At 40.5% G+C, this 12,982-nt stretch overlaps 1 protein-coding gene across 22 annotated transcripts in view; it reads left to right on the top strand.

Moving 5' to 3' along the window:
* Positions 1 to 12,982, top strand: part of Spag9 (sperm associated antigen 9) — a 159,187-nt gene that overhangs the window by 140,961 nt on the left and 5,244 nt on the right. For 14 of the 22 annotated variants that reach the window (XM_029566107.1, XM_029566104.1, XM_029566102.1 and 11 more), the window contains 3 exons: positions 1,031 to 1,069; positions 2,148 to 2,324; positions 9,206 to 9,355. In XM_029566107.1, the coding sequence (XP_029421967.1) occupies positions 1,031 to 1,069; positions 2,148 to 2,324; positions 9,206 to 9,355 (366 nt within the window). The remainder of the gene's footprint in view (positions 1 to 1,030; positions 1,070 to 2,147; positions 2,325 to 9,205; positions 9,356 to 12,982) is intronic. The other 8 variants (XM_029566103.1, XM_008838400.2, XM_008838393.3 and 5 more) reach the window with 1 other exon arrangement.

The following is a 12,982-nucleotide window of genomic DNA, read 5'->3' as shown; positions in this document are numbered from 1 at the left end:
TATTTGAGATTTTTTTTTTTTTTTTGGGGTCTCCCTGTAGCTCTAGCTGGCCTGGAACTCACTGTGTAGACCAGGCTGGCTTTGAACTCACAAAGATCCACCTGCCTCTGCCTACTGAGTGCTGAGATTAAAGGTGTGCACCACCACGCCCGGCTGTATTTGAGATTTTTTTTAAGTTGTTCGAGAAGTTTTCAGGATGTCACTGAGCCTTTCCCTGTACTGAAAACAAGCTGTCAGAAAGCAATGTGGTTTATTTCTTCTGTGAACAAAACATACCTTGTATGTTTCTCATGTGGTGTTTCATTGCATTGACCATCCATTAAGTGTTATGTGCTGCAAAATGCATGGGCAGGGAATAGTTTGGGGGGAAAACACAGAAAACAAGTTAATAAATTTCTTTGCCAGATAAGGTGGCACACGCCTCTAATCCCAGCACTTGGGAGGCAGAGGCAGGTGAATCTTTATGAGTACGAGGCCAGCCTGATCTGTATAGTGAGTTCCAGGCCAGCTGGGGCTACAGAGAGACCCTGTTTCAAAAGAAAAAATAATTTTTTTTTGTTCAGTGGAAGAAAAGGGAAGAATACCAAAAGGTATATCTGGAGCCTTTAAGGAATCCATGTTCTTAATCCCTACTTGTCTGTTCTTAGTTCAGACCATTTCTTAAAACCTACAAGATTTCAAGATCCCTGGATTACATTTCACTTCTTAAAAGAGAGTTGCATTTTAGCCTGATTATTACAAAGGGCTTCTTTGGGGGAGACAGAGAAAGGGGGGCAATTTTAGCATATACTCTACTTCAGGTTCTTAGGGTTTTGTTTTAGTTTCACTGGAATAACCTTATAAAATCCTAACAAATCAAATTATCTTTTTTGAGCGGAGGCCTTGGTAAGAATTTTATATTATTGATGTTATGCCCATTGACCTAATTCAGTAGGGGCCAAGCAGAAGAGGCTGAGTGGTGGCTCACAGTAACACTTCTCCTCCCTGTCGTGCACCTCTCCATGTCCCCTTTCCTCCTTTTTCACTTTAGCCGTAATCCTCCACCAGGGACGCTTACTGGGGCTGAGGGGTAAGTGCAGATCCTGAACCAAACTCTTCTTCCCAGCTTCTCAGAGCCACTGTGAGGCTGTCCCCTCTTCTCTAGAACACCCTCTTGAATGTTCTTCAGTGTTACCCACTGGCAGTCACTGCATTGCAGCAGATTTTTTTTTTTTTTTTAACTTTAAACGTTTGTTACTCCACCAACTGCTCAGCAGCTTAGTCTATTTGTCATCTTTTGTTGCAGCTAAACTTTCTTTCAGACTTTGTTTTCCTTCCAATAAAAACATGAAACATCTCTTAAAACTGTCATTAATCTACATTGTTTACTCTTGTTATGGATCATATTTCTTTCATTCACTTACATATGGAATGGGGATGTTTTGTGAGTCTGGTCATTCTTCAGGAATCCAGCAAACCATCAGTTGGCTTAAATGAAGGCTACTCTGGTGGATCCTGGATTCTTTTAAGCACAGCTTTCTTACCCTTTTAAAGGGACAGATTCTTATCATGGGAGAAAAATCAGAAGATGAACTATAAAGAAAGCCTTAAGAATATACTTATTTACTTTAGACTGCATAATGCTTAGTTCCTTGAATAAGGACTTAAAAATAAAACAGATATAATCAAGATTCAAGTCTGTTTTCTATGATTCAAGTTTATTTACTATGATGATTTCATTAAGATTAATAGATATGGCCGGGCATAGTGGTGCACGCCTTTAGTCCCAGCACTCAGGAGGCAGAGGCAGGCGGATCTCTGTGAGTTCAAGGCCAGCCTGATCTACACAGTGAGTTCAGGTCAGCTGGGACTACAGGGAGACCCTGTCTCAAAAAGACAAAAAAAATTTTTTTAATAGATGTGTTTAAAACATAAGCTTGGTTATTACTAGACTGGCAAAATCCCCTACTCCATTTACTGAGGTACTTAAAAATAACTAGCATGCTATATCTCTTTTTTCCAGCTTTGCCTTGAACTGGTGTTGCTGCCCTTATGTTATCTCAACTGGCTGTAGCTTTTAGATAATATCATAAGGATTAACCAGTAACCTCTTGTACCATTACTATTTTCTAGAGGAAAATATTTGGTATTTCATTTTTTTGTTGCAGCAAATAAAACCTCAGGAGCACCAGGTAATCGTCCTGGAAGTGTGATCCGTGTATATGGTGATGAAAACAGCGATAAAGTAACTCCAGGGACATTTATACCCTACTGTTCAATGGCACATGCACAGCTTTGCTTCCATGGGCACCGGGATGCTGTGAAATTCTTTGTTGCAGTCCCAGGTAAGTTAGATTATTCTTTGAGGTGTCCATGTGATTGTATCTGTCTTTCACCATCTCTCCAAATGCTAAGTTACTGGATTACAAACCATTTCAATACAGTACATAAAGAAGTTCTTTAGGTTATGACTGAAGTGCAGTAGGGTACTGGAATGTAGTTATTTTGCAATCTCTCCTCTACCCCTAAACAGATTTTTTTGCAAAGCAGTGGTAGGGGCTAGAGCAATGACTCAGCATTTAAAGAGCACTTGATGTAGAGGTACTTGAATTCACTTCCCAGTACCCAGATGATAGCTCATGACCATCTATAACTCTAGCTCCAGGGGGCTCTGGCACCCTCTTCTGAACTCTGTGGGCACTGCACACACATGGTGTACATGTATGTAATGTAAGTAAACTCATACACGTAAAATAAAAATAAATATTTTTTTTAATGTTTTCTTTTGTTTGAGACAGGGTCTCCCTGTAGATCCAACTGCCCTAGAGCTTGCTCTGTAGACCAGACTGGCCTCAATCTCATAGAGATCTGCTTGCTTCTACCTTCAGAGTGCTGGGATTAAAGGCATATGCCACCTTTCCCAGCAAAAATAAATCTTAAAAAAAAAATAAAAAGGTTAAAAAAAAAGCATGGTAGTATTTGCCACAGTATACTGCCCAAAGTAGTATTTACTTAATGAATGTATGGAGCAGGGGAGGGAGGGAAGGAGGACCCTTGTTTCTTCTTTCCTAAATGAATGTGATGGATACTTGAGTTCAATTCCCAGTACCCAGATGATAGCTCATGACCATCTATGACTCTAGTTCCAGGGGGATCTGGCACCCTCTTCTGAACTCTGCAGGCACTGCACACACATGGTGCACTTACATACATGCAAGCATACATGTTATACTATAAACTGCTATCCAGATGGTAGCAGTAGTAGTAGTATCCAGTCTCCTCCCACCCCTCAAGTTCTGTTCATTGACAGTACTAAAGTAGTTAATGACCTCTGTAAACAAGACCTGTGTTTTGAGGGTTTTTTTTTCCACAAGAGGAAAGTTTAGAAATTTATAAAGGTTCAAATATGACTTTGTTTTGTCAACTGTGGTAGAGATCATAGTATTTGGGGTATTAACCACCATTCTCCAGAATGCAGGAGCATAGTGTGAGTGAATATATGTGCATGTATGTGTGTAGAAAGAGAGTTAGATAGCTTTTTTAATCAATTACTTAATTTGTCTCTGTGTGAGTACATATCCACATGAGTGCAGGTTTATGTACCTTTGTACATGTACATAGACCAGAAGAGGGCATCAAGTGTCCTCCTCAATACGCTCCACCTATTCTTTTGAAGCAGGGTCTCTCCCTGAACCTAAGCACCACATTTTCTCAGCTGGACTAGAAAGTAGCAAGCCCAGCAATCCCCAGTCATCATCCTGTTTCTACCCTTCTGGGAGATGAGGTTGGAGGTGAGTAGGGGATTCCTGGTGTGATGGTTTGAATGAGAATATCCCCCATAGGCTCCAAGTATTTGGACTTAGAAGGAAGAGTTTATTTGGCTTTCAGTTCAGAGGGATTAGAGTCCATAATGGAGGGGAGGCATAGCAGCAGAGGTGACCAGAGCACAAAGCAGAAAGCGACTGAAAATCTGGCAAGGCTTAGAATTCTCAAAGCCTTCTTTGACCCAATGACATGCTTCCTCCAGCAAGGCCTTGCCTCCTAATCCCTCCAAAAACAGTGCCACCAACTGGGGACAAAATGTCAATGTACTTGGCACCTATGGGGGAATAATCTCATTCAAACCATCATATTCCACTCTCTGGCCCCCACAGGCTCTTGACCATATAAAATGCATTTATTCAAACCTCAAAAGTCCCCATAGTCTTTAACAGTTTCAACAATATTCAAAATACAGAATCCAAAGGCTGCATGCAACATACTTATCCCTCTTGAGCTGGTACAACTGCCTGTATGCAGCTCTTTTTGACAGATGTCTCATGGCTCTAGCATCTCTTAGCATCTTGTGGTCTCCACTGCCAACCAGGCTTCACTTTCACAGCTTCATGCAATGGCCTGTCAGGGTTTTCTTTATGCAGGGATGACCTTGCTGCACGCTGCCTGGCCTCTGTGACTCTCTGAAACCATGGAGGAAGAACCAATTACTCCTTCCTTCACTCTTGCATCTTTCATGCCTCTAAAGCTTGTACCAGGTGGATAACTCCCAAGTTCGGCTGCCAGTCTGGGAAGGTCCCTGACCTGCTTCATCCACATTAGTAGATTTTCTATTCTGTGGTTTTCTAGGAGCAGGAACACTTCCCCCCAACCCCCACCCCCATCCCTGCATTTTCCTTTTGCAGGTTGGAAAAGTAGTTGGGTGTGGTCCTGCCCTGAACATACTCTTTCCATTATTGTAAGTACAAATCTCTAGGCCTCTCCTTAATTGCTCTGATCTCCTTATCAAATAGAGCCTCTCCCTCAGCATATGGCTTGGCTCCAACATTAACCTTCCTGGTGCTCTTTTTCAATCCAAACCACAGTCTGTATCTCTTTCTGCCCCACTTGTTCTTTCATCGTAGATCTCCATACTATTCACCATTAATAACTACACCACTACATTAGGCTGTCTTGAAATTTCCTTCCACCAAAGAAATTAGTCCATTACCCTTTCAACTTAGCCTCAGGCAAGTTCTTAGGCTCTGGGCAGACTCTAGCTAGACTCTGCCAAAATATCCTAGTTGCTGCTTAAGTCCTTATTTTTCTCTGGCACTACATTGTTCTCAGCAATACTTTCTTCTACATACCTACTAGAATGGCCATTAACCTCTGCTTATAGCATTCAACAGCTTTTTTAGTTCAAACTTCCAAAGTCTTCCACTTTCATCTAAAATCCCACATGGTCAGGTCACAGCAACACCCCACTCCTGGTACCCCTGTCTTAGTTGGCTTTCTCTTACTGTGAAAACAACACTGACCAGAACCAACTTCGGGGAGGAAAGAGTTTATTTGGCTTACAGCTCACAGTTCATCAAGGGAAGACAAGGCCAGAGCTCATGTGAGGAACCTGGAGTTCAGACCATAGGGATACACTGCTTACTGGCTTACTTCCCTGGCCTGTGCTCAATCTGCTTTCTTATGCAATGCAGGACCTGCTCAGAGGTGGCACCACCCACAATGAGCTGGGCCTACTCAACAATCAAGAAGATGCCCAACAGACATGGCCAGAGGCCAGTTCAATGGAGGAAATTCCTCAGTTGAGGTTCCTTCTACCTAAGTGTGTCAAGTTGACAACCGAAACTATCCAGCACCCCTGGCTTATTGCACGAGTTCTGAGATGTTAACTCTGGTCCTCATGATTACTCAGCGAGTATTTTTTTTTTCTAATTTATGTGTATGAGTGTGTTGGCTGCATGTATGGGAGTGCACCCATGTTGTGCAATGCCATGGAGGTCAGAAGAGGGCTTCAGATTCTCCTGGAACTGGAGTTAAGGACAGTTCATAGTCGCCATGTGGGTGCTGGGAATCAAATCCCGGTCCTCTGCAAGAGCAGTCAGTGCTCTCTTAACTGCTGAGCCAACTCTCCAGCTCCTCAGCAAGTATTTTTAACCATTGATCCATCTCCCCAGCCCAATAGACTTTTAAAGAGATTGGTTCACCTGGCTGGCAAATCTTCATGTTCAGAGCAGTCCCACAGGTGGAAACCCAGGGAAGGGTTGATGTTGCAGATAAAATCTAAAAGCAATCTGGAGACAACATTTTGCTTCTTCTGGGGTCTCTCAGTATTTTTCAACTGATTAGATAAAGGCTTGCCCACATTATGGAGGGCAACCTGCTTTATTCAATGTTTATTGATTTAAATGTTAATCATATCTAGATAATACTTTCACAATAATAAATAGACTAGTATTTAACCAAATATCTGTGTTCCATAGCCTACGTAAGCTAGCACATAAAGTTAGCCATCGCTTATTTTTCCAAATTGTTACAAAGATTCAACAAGTTAATGTGCATTAGGACACTGGCTGGCATATGGTATTTGCATTAGTTTTCTCTGTTGCTGTGATAAAACACCCAGACAAAAGCAACTTCAGGTAAGAAAGACTTATTTTGGCTCACAGTTTAAGGGTACAGTCCATTTTGGTGAGGAAGTCTTGAAGGCAGGAGCATGAGGCGCCTGGTCACATTGCATCTGTAGTCAGGAAGCTGAGAGAGTTGAATCCTTGTGCTCAGCTCATCTTCTTCACCAGCTAATGGTATAGTGCCACCTCATTTAAGGTGGGCCTTCTTACCTCATTAACCTAATCTAGATAATCCCTCACTGACCTGCTCAGAGACATGTTTCCACAGTGATTGTAAATCCCATCAATTTGACAGGATTAACCATAACAGTACTCTAACCAATTATTTGGTTATTCTTAACATAATAAATCTCCTTTTACATTGTACATATTGATATGGTTGCTTTCTTAGGATAAAGGTCTAGAAGGCAACTTCCTGATAAAAATAACCACCTTGCATTTAAAAAAATTTTTATTGAGCTTTTGTACATTTCATACAACAGTTCTTAAACAAATTTAGACCCCCTTCCCCATCCATGCCCCGCCACCAGACCTCATGTATTCTGCTATATTTATGTATATGAGTGTTATGCCTGCATACATGTAAGTGCACCTGTGTCGTCAGTGCCTGTGGAGGACAGAAGAGGATGTCAGATCCCCTGGAACTACAGTTACAGACTGTTGTTAGCTAGGTGCTAGGTTTCGAACCTGGGTCTTCTGCAAAAGTAGCAGTGCTCTTAACCGCCAAACCATCTCTCCAGTCTCCACCCTCTTGCTTTAAAAAAAAAAAACAAAAAAACAAGGAAACATGTTCATATATAAAATCTTGTTTAGCTGTGATATTTCTCTTGTCTGATAAATGTACTGTGTTTTATTCATTTTTCTGTTGATGGACCAGTAAGAATCTCCGTTTTTTTCACAATAAAAACAATCCACGATGCGAAGGCTATACCTCAGTGGGTTAAGTGCTCACCTAGCATGCATAGAGCCCTGGGTTTGATCCCCAGCATGCCCTAAACCAGGCATGGCATTGCATACCAGCAATTCTAGCACTCAGAAAGTAGAGGCAGGAGATCAGAAGAGATTCAGAGTCATTCTTGGCTGCATACTAAGTTTGAGGCCAGCCTAAAGCACTACCATGTCTCTATGTAGCAGAAGCTGGTGTGGAACTCACTATGCAGCTCAGGTTGGCCTTGTACTCTCAATACTCCTGCCACAGTTCCCCAAGTGTTGGGATTACAGATATGCACCACTATCTCTGGCCCATGATGAACTTTCTTTGTGTATATATATTTATGTATAGTGTATATGTGTGCACATGTGCAAGAGTATATGCATGTGGAGGCCAGAGGTCAATGGCAGATGCCTTTCTCGATTGCTCGCCACCTTATTTTTTGAGATAGAATTTCTCATTGAACCCAGAGTTCATTGATTAACCAGACTGGCTGGTTATTGAGCTCCAAGGATAACCTGTCTTTGTGCCTCTGTACACCCCCAGCACTGAGATTACAGTGTCCACTATGCCCAGTTTTTCATGTGGGGATCTAACCTCAAGTTCTCAGTTGTGCAGCAAGCGCTTACCACCACCTATGCCCTAATCCCCATGTTGGAACTTATTGTATATGTGCAAGACTTTGCTTTTGGATATAAATCTAAATGTGTAATTGGTAGCATTGTTGTTTGTTGTAAAGCCAATTAGCCATTCTGGTTAGCTTTATTATATTAGTGCCCCTTCTATTGCAGATTCTACTAATAGAAGTTCTTTCTAGCAGGTTTGGTAGCTTCTAGAGAATACTTAATGCATTAATGAAGCCCTGTGGGAATGCATCAAACTGTCATATCCACTTTCAATATGAATTTTAAATTTACGTTGTATCACATCATATGACCCTGTCCTGCTAGGTCCTGGAGGCATGGTATCTGTGATTTGAGCAAAGGACAGCAGATTCTAGAAAGGAAAAAACCCACAGTCAAAGCTTTATATATCCTTTCCTCCCTCAATGCCCACAGTTCTGGAGATAAAACACTGACCCACATGTATGCTAGACAACCACTCTGCTACTGAGCTGCATTCCCAGCCAACAGTCAGAGCTCTCTAAGAGAGATGCCTTGGAGATTGTTCATTTGTTTGTAGTAAATAATATGTAAAGGTTTCTCTATACTATTTCATACTCAGAGTCTACTTTAGAATTTAAAGTGTAGAAAAATGGCACATTTATCAGTAACTTTATTTACATACTCTAAAAATAAGATATACTTTTCTCAACTATGAAAGGAAGGACATAGATTTGAAATAAATTTAAAATACTACGAATATGCAAATTCCTAGGTTTAAGTGAAGATTTTTCTGTCTCACATACAAAGATCCCCTTTTAGGATGGAAACCTTTCATTATTTCTCAGATCAAAAGATAGAACTGTAATAGTTTAAAACAGGCAACTAACACTTACCTTGCCATACACATATCTCACAGGAATAGACTGGATCTATTCCTGCTTATTATGAAATTGCTTTACAAGATGTTTAAACTGGGCTCTTAGAAACTTCATGTAATGGTTTTCTGACCATGCAGAGCCTTCTAGCATTCCTACTTTGGTTGTTGTCTTTAGTATAAATATTTACCTTTTCATGTATGTAACTTTATTTTTTGAGTCAGGGTCACTGTAGCTTTTGCTGGCCTCAAATTCATGGCAATTCTCCTGCCACACCCTCCCAAACTGCAGTTATAGGAGTGAGCCACCATGTTTTTGTTTTTTTTTTTAACTTTGAAAGGTTTAGGAAAAAAAATCATTATTCCCTGCCTGCTTCTGTGGTGTGTGATTCACTCTTCTGTTTTCTGTATAAAACAGGTCAAGTCATTAGTCCACAAAGTGGCAGTAGTGGCACAGATCTAACAGGTGACAAAACAGGACCATCTGCACAAGAGCCCAGCAGCCAGACACCCTTGAAGTCTATGCTTGTCATCAGTGGAGGAGAAGGCTACATTGACTTCCGGATGGGTAAGTTTTTGGAGATGTTTCCACAGTGTTCTGTGAGTTGGAGTTTCACCCACAGTGAATAAGAAACCACTTGGAGAAGGATTTCCTTTTTTGGTTAGTTTGATTCTTTCATACCAAAGCATTCTGGATAAATAGCAAAAAGTGGTCATATGTTAAGTTTTATATGAAGCGCTGAAGAATTGTCAAAAGGCCTTGAGCAAACCATTCATCCTCCTAGAACCTCAGTTTTCTCACACACAAATGAAGACGTAAAAATACTTCATAAGGGCTGGGCATGGTTATGCACACTTTTAATCCCAGCTCTCAAGAGACAGAGACAGATAGATCTCTGAGTTAAAGGCCATACTAGTCCACAGAGCAAGTTCAGGTCAGCCCCTGGAGGTAAGGGAGTGTGGTGTTATATAGTGAGGTCCTGTCTCAAAAAAGAAAACAAAATAACTTCATAAAGCATTGCTTATATCAAAATTGATTTAATCTCTTCATTTTCTTACCTTACAGACATTAGTTGGATTCTGTGAGCCTATCAGCCTTAAAATTAAGATATAGAAAATAATTAGTCACTAAAATCAATAGATTATATAGGACAATACAGAGCTAAGGACATGTTAAGAAATTGAAATGTTGCAAAGGCTCTGGTGGAGAGGTGTCAGTCTGTCCCATGGCAAAAGAAGGCAGTGAAGGAATGATGCTTGAAGCTACTCATCAAATAGTGATAGTCTAACGGATTGGCTGGGGAGGCTGAGGATTAGCAGTCCATTGCAGGAGAATGGCTTGACCAAGGTTATTCTGTTTTGTTTCATTTTGATTTTTGCTGTGTAGGGTTTGGCTCGGTTTTTTTTGTTGTTGTTGTTTTGTTTTGTTTTGTTTTTTAATACAGGACCTCCCTGTAGCCCCAGCTGGCCTGGAACTTGCTATGTAGACCAGGCTGGCCCGGATCTCACAAATATCCACTTGTTGTCTCCCAAGTGCTGGGATTAAAGACATGGGCCACCATGCCTGACTTTGTGTGCCTTTTAAAAAATTTTTTTTTAATTTTTAAAATTATTTTTATTTTTTATGTGTACGAGTGTATTGCCTGCATGTACATGAGTGCACCCATGTCGTGCAGTGTCACAGAGGTCAGAAGAGGGCATCGGATTCCCCTGGAACTGGAGTTAAGGATGGCTCATAGCCGTCAAGTGGGTGCTGGGAATCGAACCTGGGTCCTCTGCAAGAGCAGTCAGTGCTCTTAACCACTGAGCCATCTCTCCAGCCCCAACTTTTACAAGAACTTTATTGAGAATTTCATACATGTATATACATGTATATAAGGTGTTTTGATCAAATCCATGCCCACTCCCTCCCCTCCAACATTCTCCCCTCCGAAGAGGTAACCCTAAAATCTTTTAAGGATTAGATAGAAGCTCCCAAATACTTTTGACATTTTTGGCCTTTGGAACAGAGTATGTTGCTAACAGGCCCACAGACATTTTGACTTTTAGCCAGGAAACTAGCTACATTTCTTTGGGGTCTTTTTATAACTACCTAGCCAATTCCTACCTCCTATTCTTATCACACCATCCTCTGAAGGGGTTACCCAAATTGCCAGTAGGGACGCCGACCTCTCTGGCTTCTTCCATGCCGATCAGGGACTCAGTGGGTCTATCTAAAAGACTCCCAGATTGCATAACTCTTGTCTCTAAGGGGAGAAGACAGTCCTTGAATCATGAATTGGAGATGTGATGGAAAAGTAAAGGCAAGAGTAATTAGCATTACAAGTTCTAGACAGGGAACTAGAAAAAAGTCAGAACAGGGCAATTTTCAAATGTTCGTATGAGAGTCCATTGGAGTTTCTTGACAAGGGCTTCCAAAAGCATCCCTCTATTGGGTTCTTCCTCATTTTTCTTTTGTCTTCCAATGCTGGACTAGTTGGCTGGGAAGAGTGGCTGGATACTCAAGTGAGGGTCCAGTGACCCTGCTTGGCACTCCTTTAATGAATGAGCCTGATAGTGACAATTGGGCTTGTTGATGGTTATGCTCATTCACTTATTATTTTCAACATTGGGTGTTGAACTCATGCATGCTAGACAAGTGCTCTACCACTGAGCTACATCCTGAACCCTGACTTCAGATTTAGAAAAATGAAACCATCTTAATTGAAGAAAAATTATAAAATGATGAGAACATGGAGCACAAATTCTCACATAGAAAAGGAAGGAGGGGATGAGTTGTAGGAGACCTTCATACACCAAATGTGTGCACATAAGTATATAAACAGAAGAAGTAAAATACAAAATATTTTCCCAAGTAAAGTTTGCACTTTGACTTTCAAGCAAAGGAGAATTGCAGGGGATGTGAAATAAAGGAACAATGTGATTAGATTTGGATAGAAGGTGATTAGGTTCAAGACTAGAGATACAGAAGTGAGTTAGAAAAAGTGGATACTGTGTAAGGCAGTACCAGTGGAGACAGAGAAGCAGCATGATGAGATATTGCTAACTAGTGGATGTGAACAAAGAGAGCCTTCATTCACCCAGCTAAGCTCTGTCTGAACAGAAGCACCTGGAGGCAGGGAAGGGAAGAGCAATGCTCTGCAAACAGATTTGTTTGCTACAAGTAAACACAATAGCCTGGGAGTCTCCATAATTTAATGATTTCCCAAATAGGAGATGCTTCTAGAGAATATAATAATGATGTAGATCAGTGACTAATCCTTGTCTCAGTTGCAAAATCTATAAAAACAGTAAAAAATCCAGGGCCACATTAATGATATGTGCCATGTATTAATATAAACCAGAATGTCTAACAACAAAGGCTTGCTTACATTCTTTTATGGGCCTCTGGTAAGTTTAGAAATTGATGTCAGCAAGAATGTCAGAGTTTCAAAGTGTTTCAAAGAATTGACTGCTGGCATAGAATGCTTTTATAGAGAAAGGAGTTGAAGGGACTCCACTTAGCTGGATGATTTTTGAAACTTTTTCTTGGAATGCAGTGTGGCATTTGGAGCCATACTAAAGAATATGCTAGTAAGATCTCTGCAATTTTTCTACTTCCACTAAATTCTTTCCATTGCAGATTCTGAAAATAGTATAAGAATTGTTTAACCAGATTAGGCAATATCTCTAGTAATCCAACCTGGAAAATAGACTTGTTTTTAAGTGAAGGCTAATTTTAATAGTGAATATAGTATTTTAAATTTTTGAATTTAATTTTGTTGCTGTTCTTCCTCTTTTATTTTCCATAATGTTTTAATAATGAACAATCAATCCCAACAGTCATATTTTTAATGGTTTGGCTTAAATTGTAGGATATAGGGAGCCTGGGACGAAGACATTTTAAAATAAATGTTATAGTTTTCAAAACAACTCAGAAAGCACATAGCCAACAGCCTTTTGTCCCATCTAGTTAGACTTTACCATTGTAAATTTTTAAAACTTAAGACCCAAGCTTATCTTAACTACATGGTTTTATATTTTTTTCAATATCATATGCTCCAATTTATTATATTTAAAAATACAGATTCTCTCTATAGTGCAGCTCTGTTTATAACCCAAGTTTATTTTTTTATTTTTTGAGACAGGGTCTCCTTGTAGTCCCAGCTGTCCTGGAACTCACTATGTAGACCAGGCTGGCCTTGAACTCCCAAAG

This window comes from Nannospalax galili, unplaced genomic scaffold (assembly GCF_000622305.1).
Source record: "Nannospalax galili isolate Female #2095 unplaced genomic scaffold, S.galili_v1.0 scaffold95, whole genome shotgun sequence".
Lineage (NCBI taxonomy): Eukaryota > Metazoa > Chordata > Mammalia > Rodentia > Spalacidae > Nannospalax > Nannospalax galili.
Note: the sequence above shows the minus strand (reverse complement) of the source record. Positions and strands in the feature narration are given on the sequence as shown.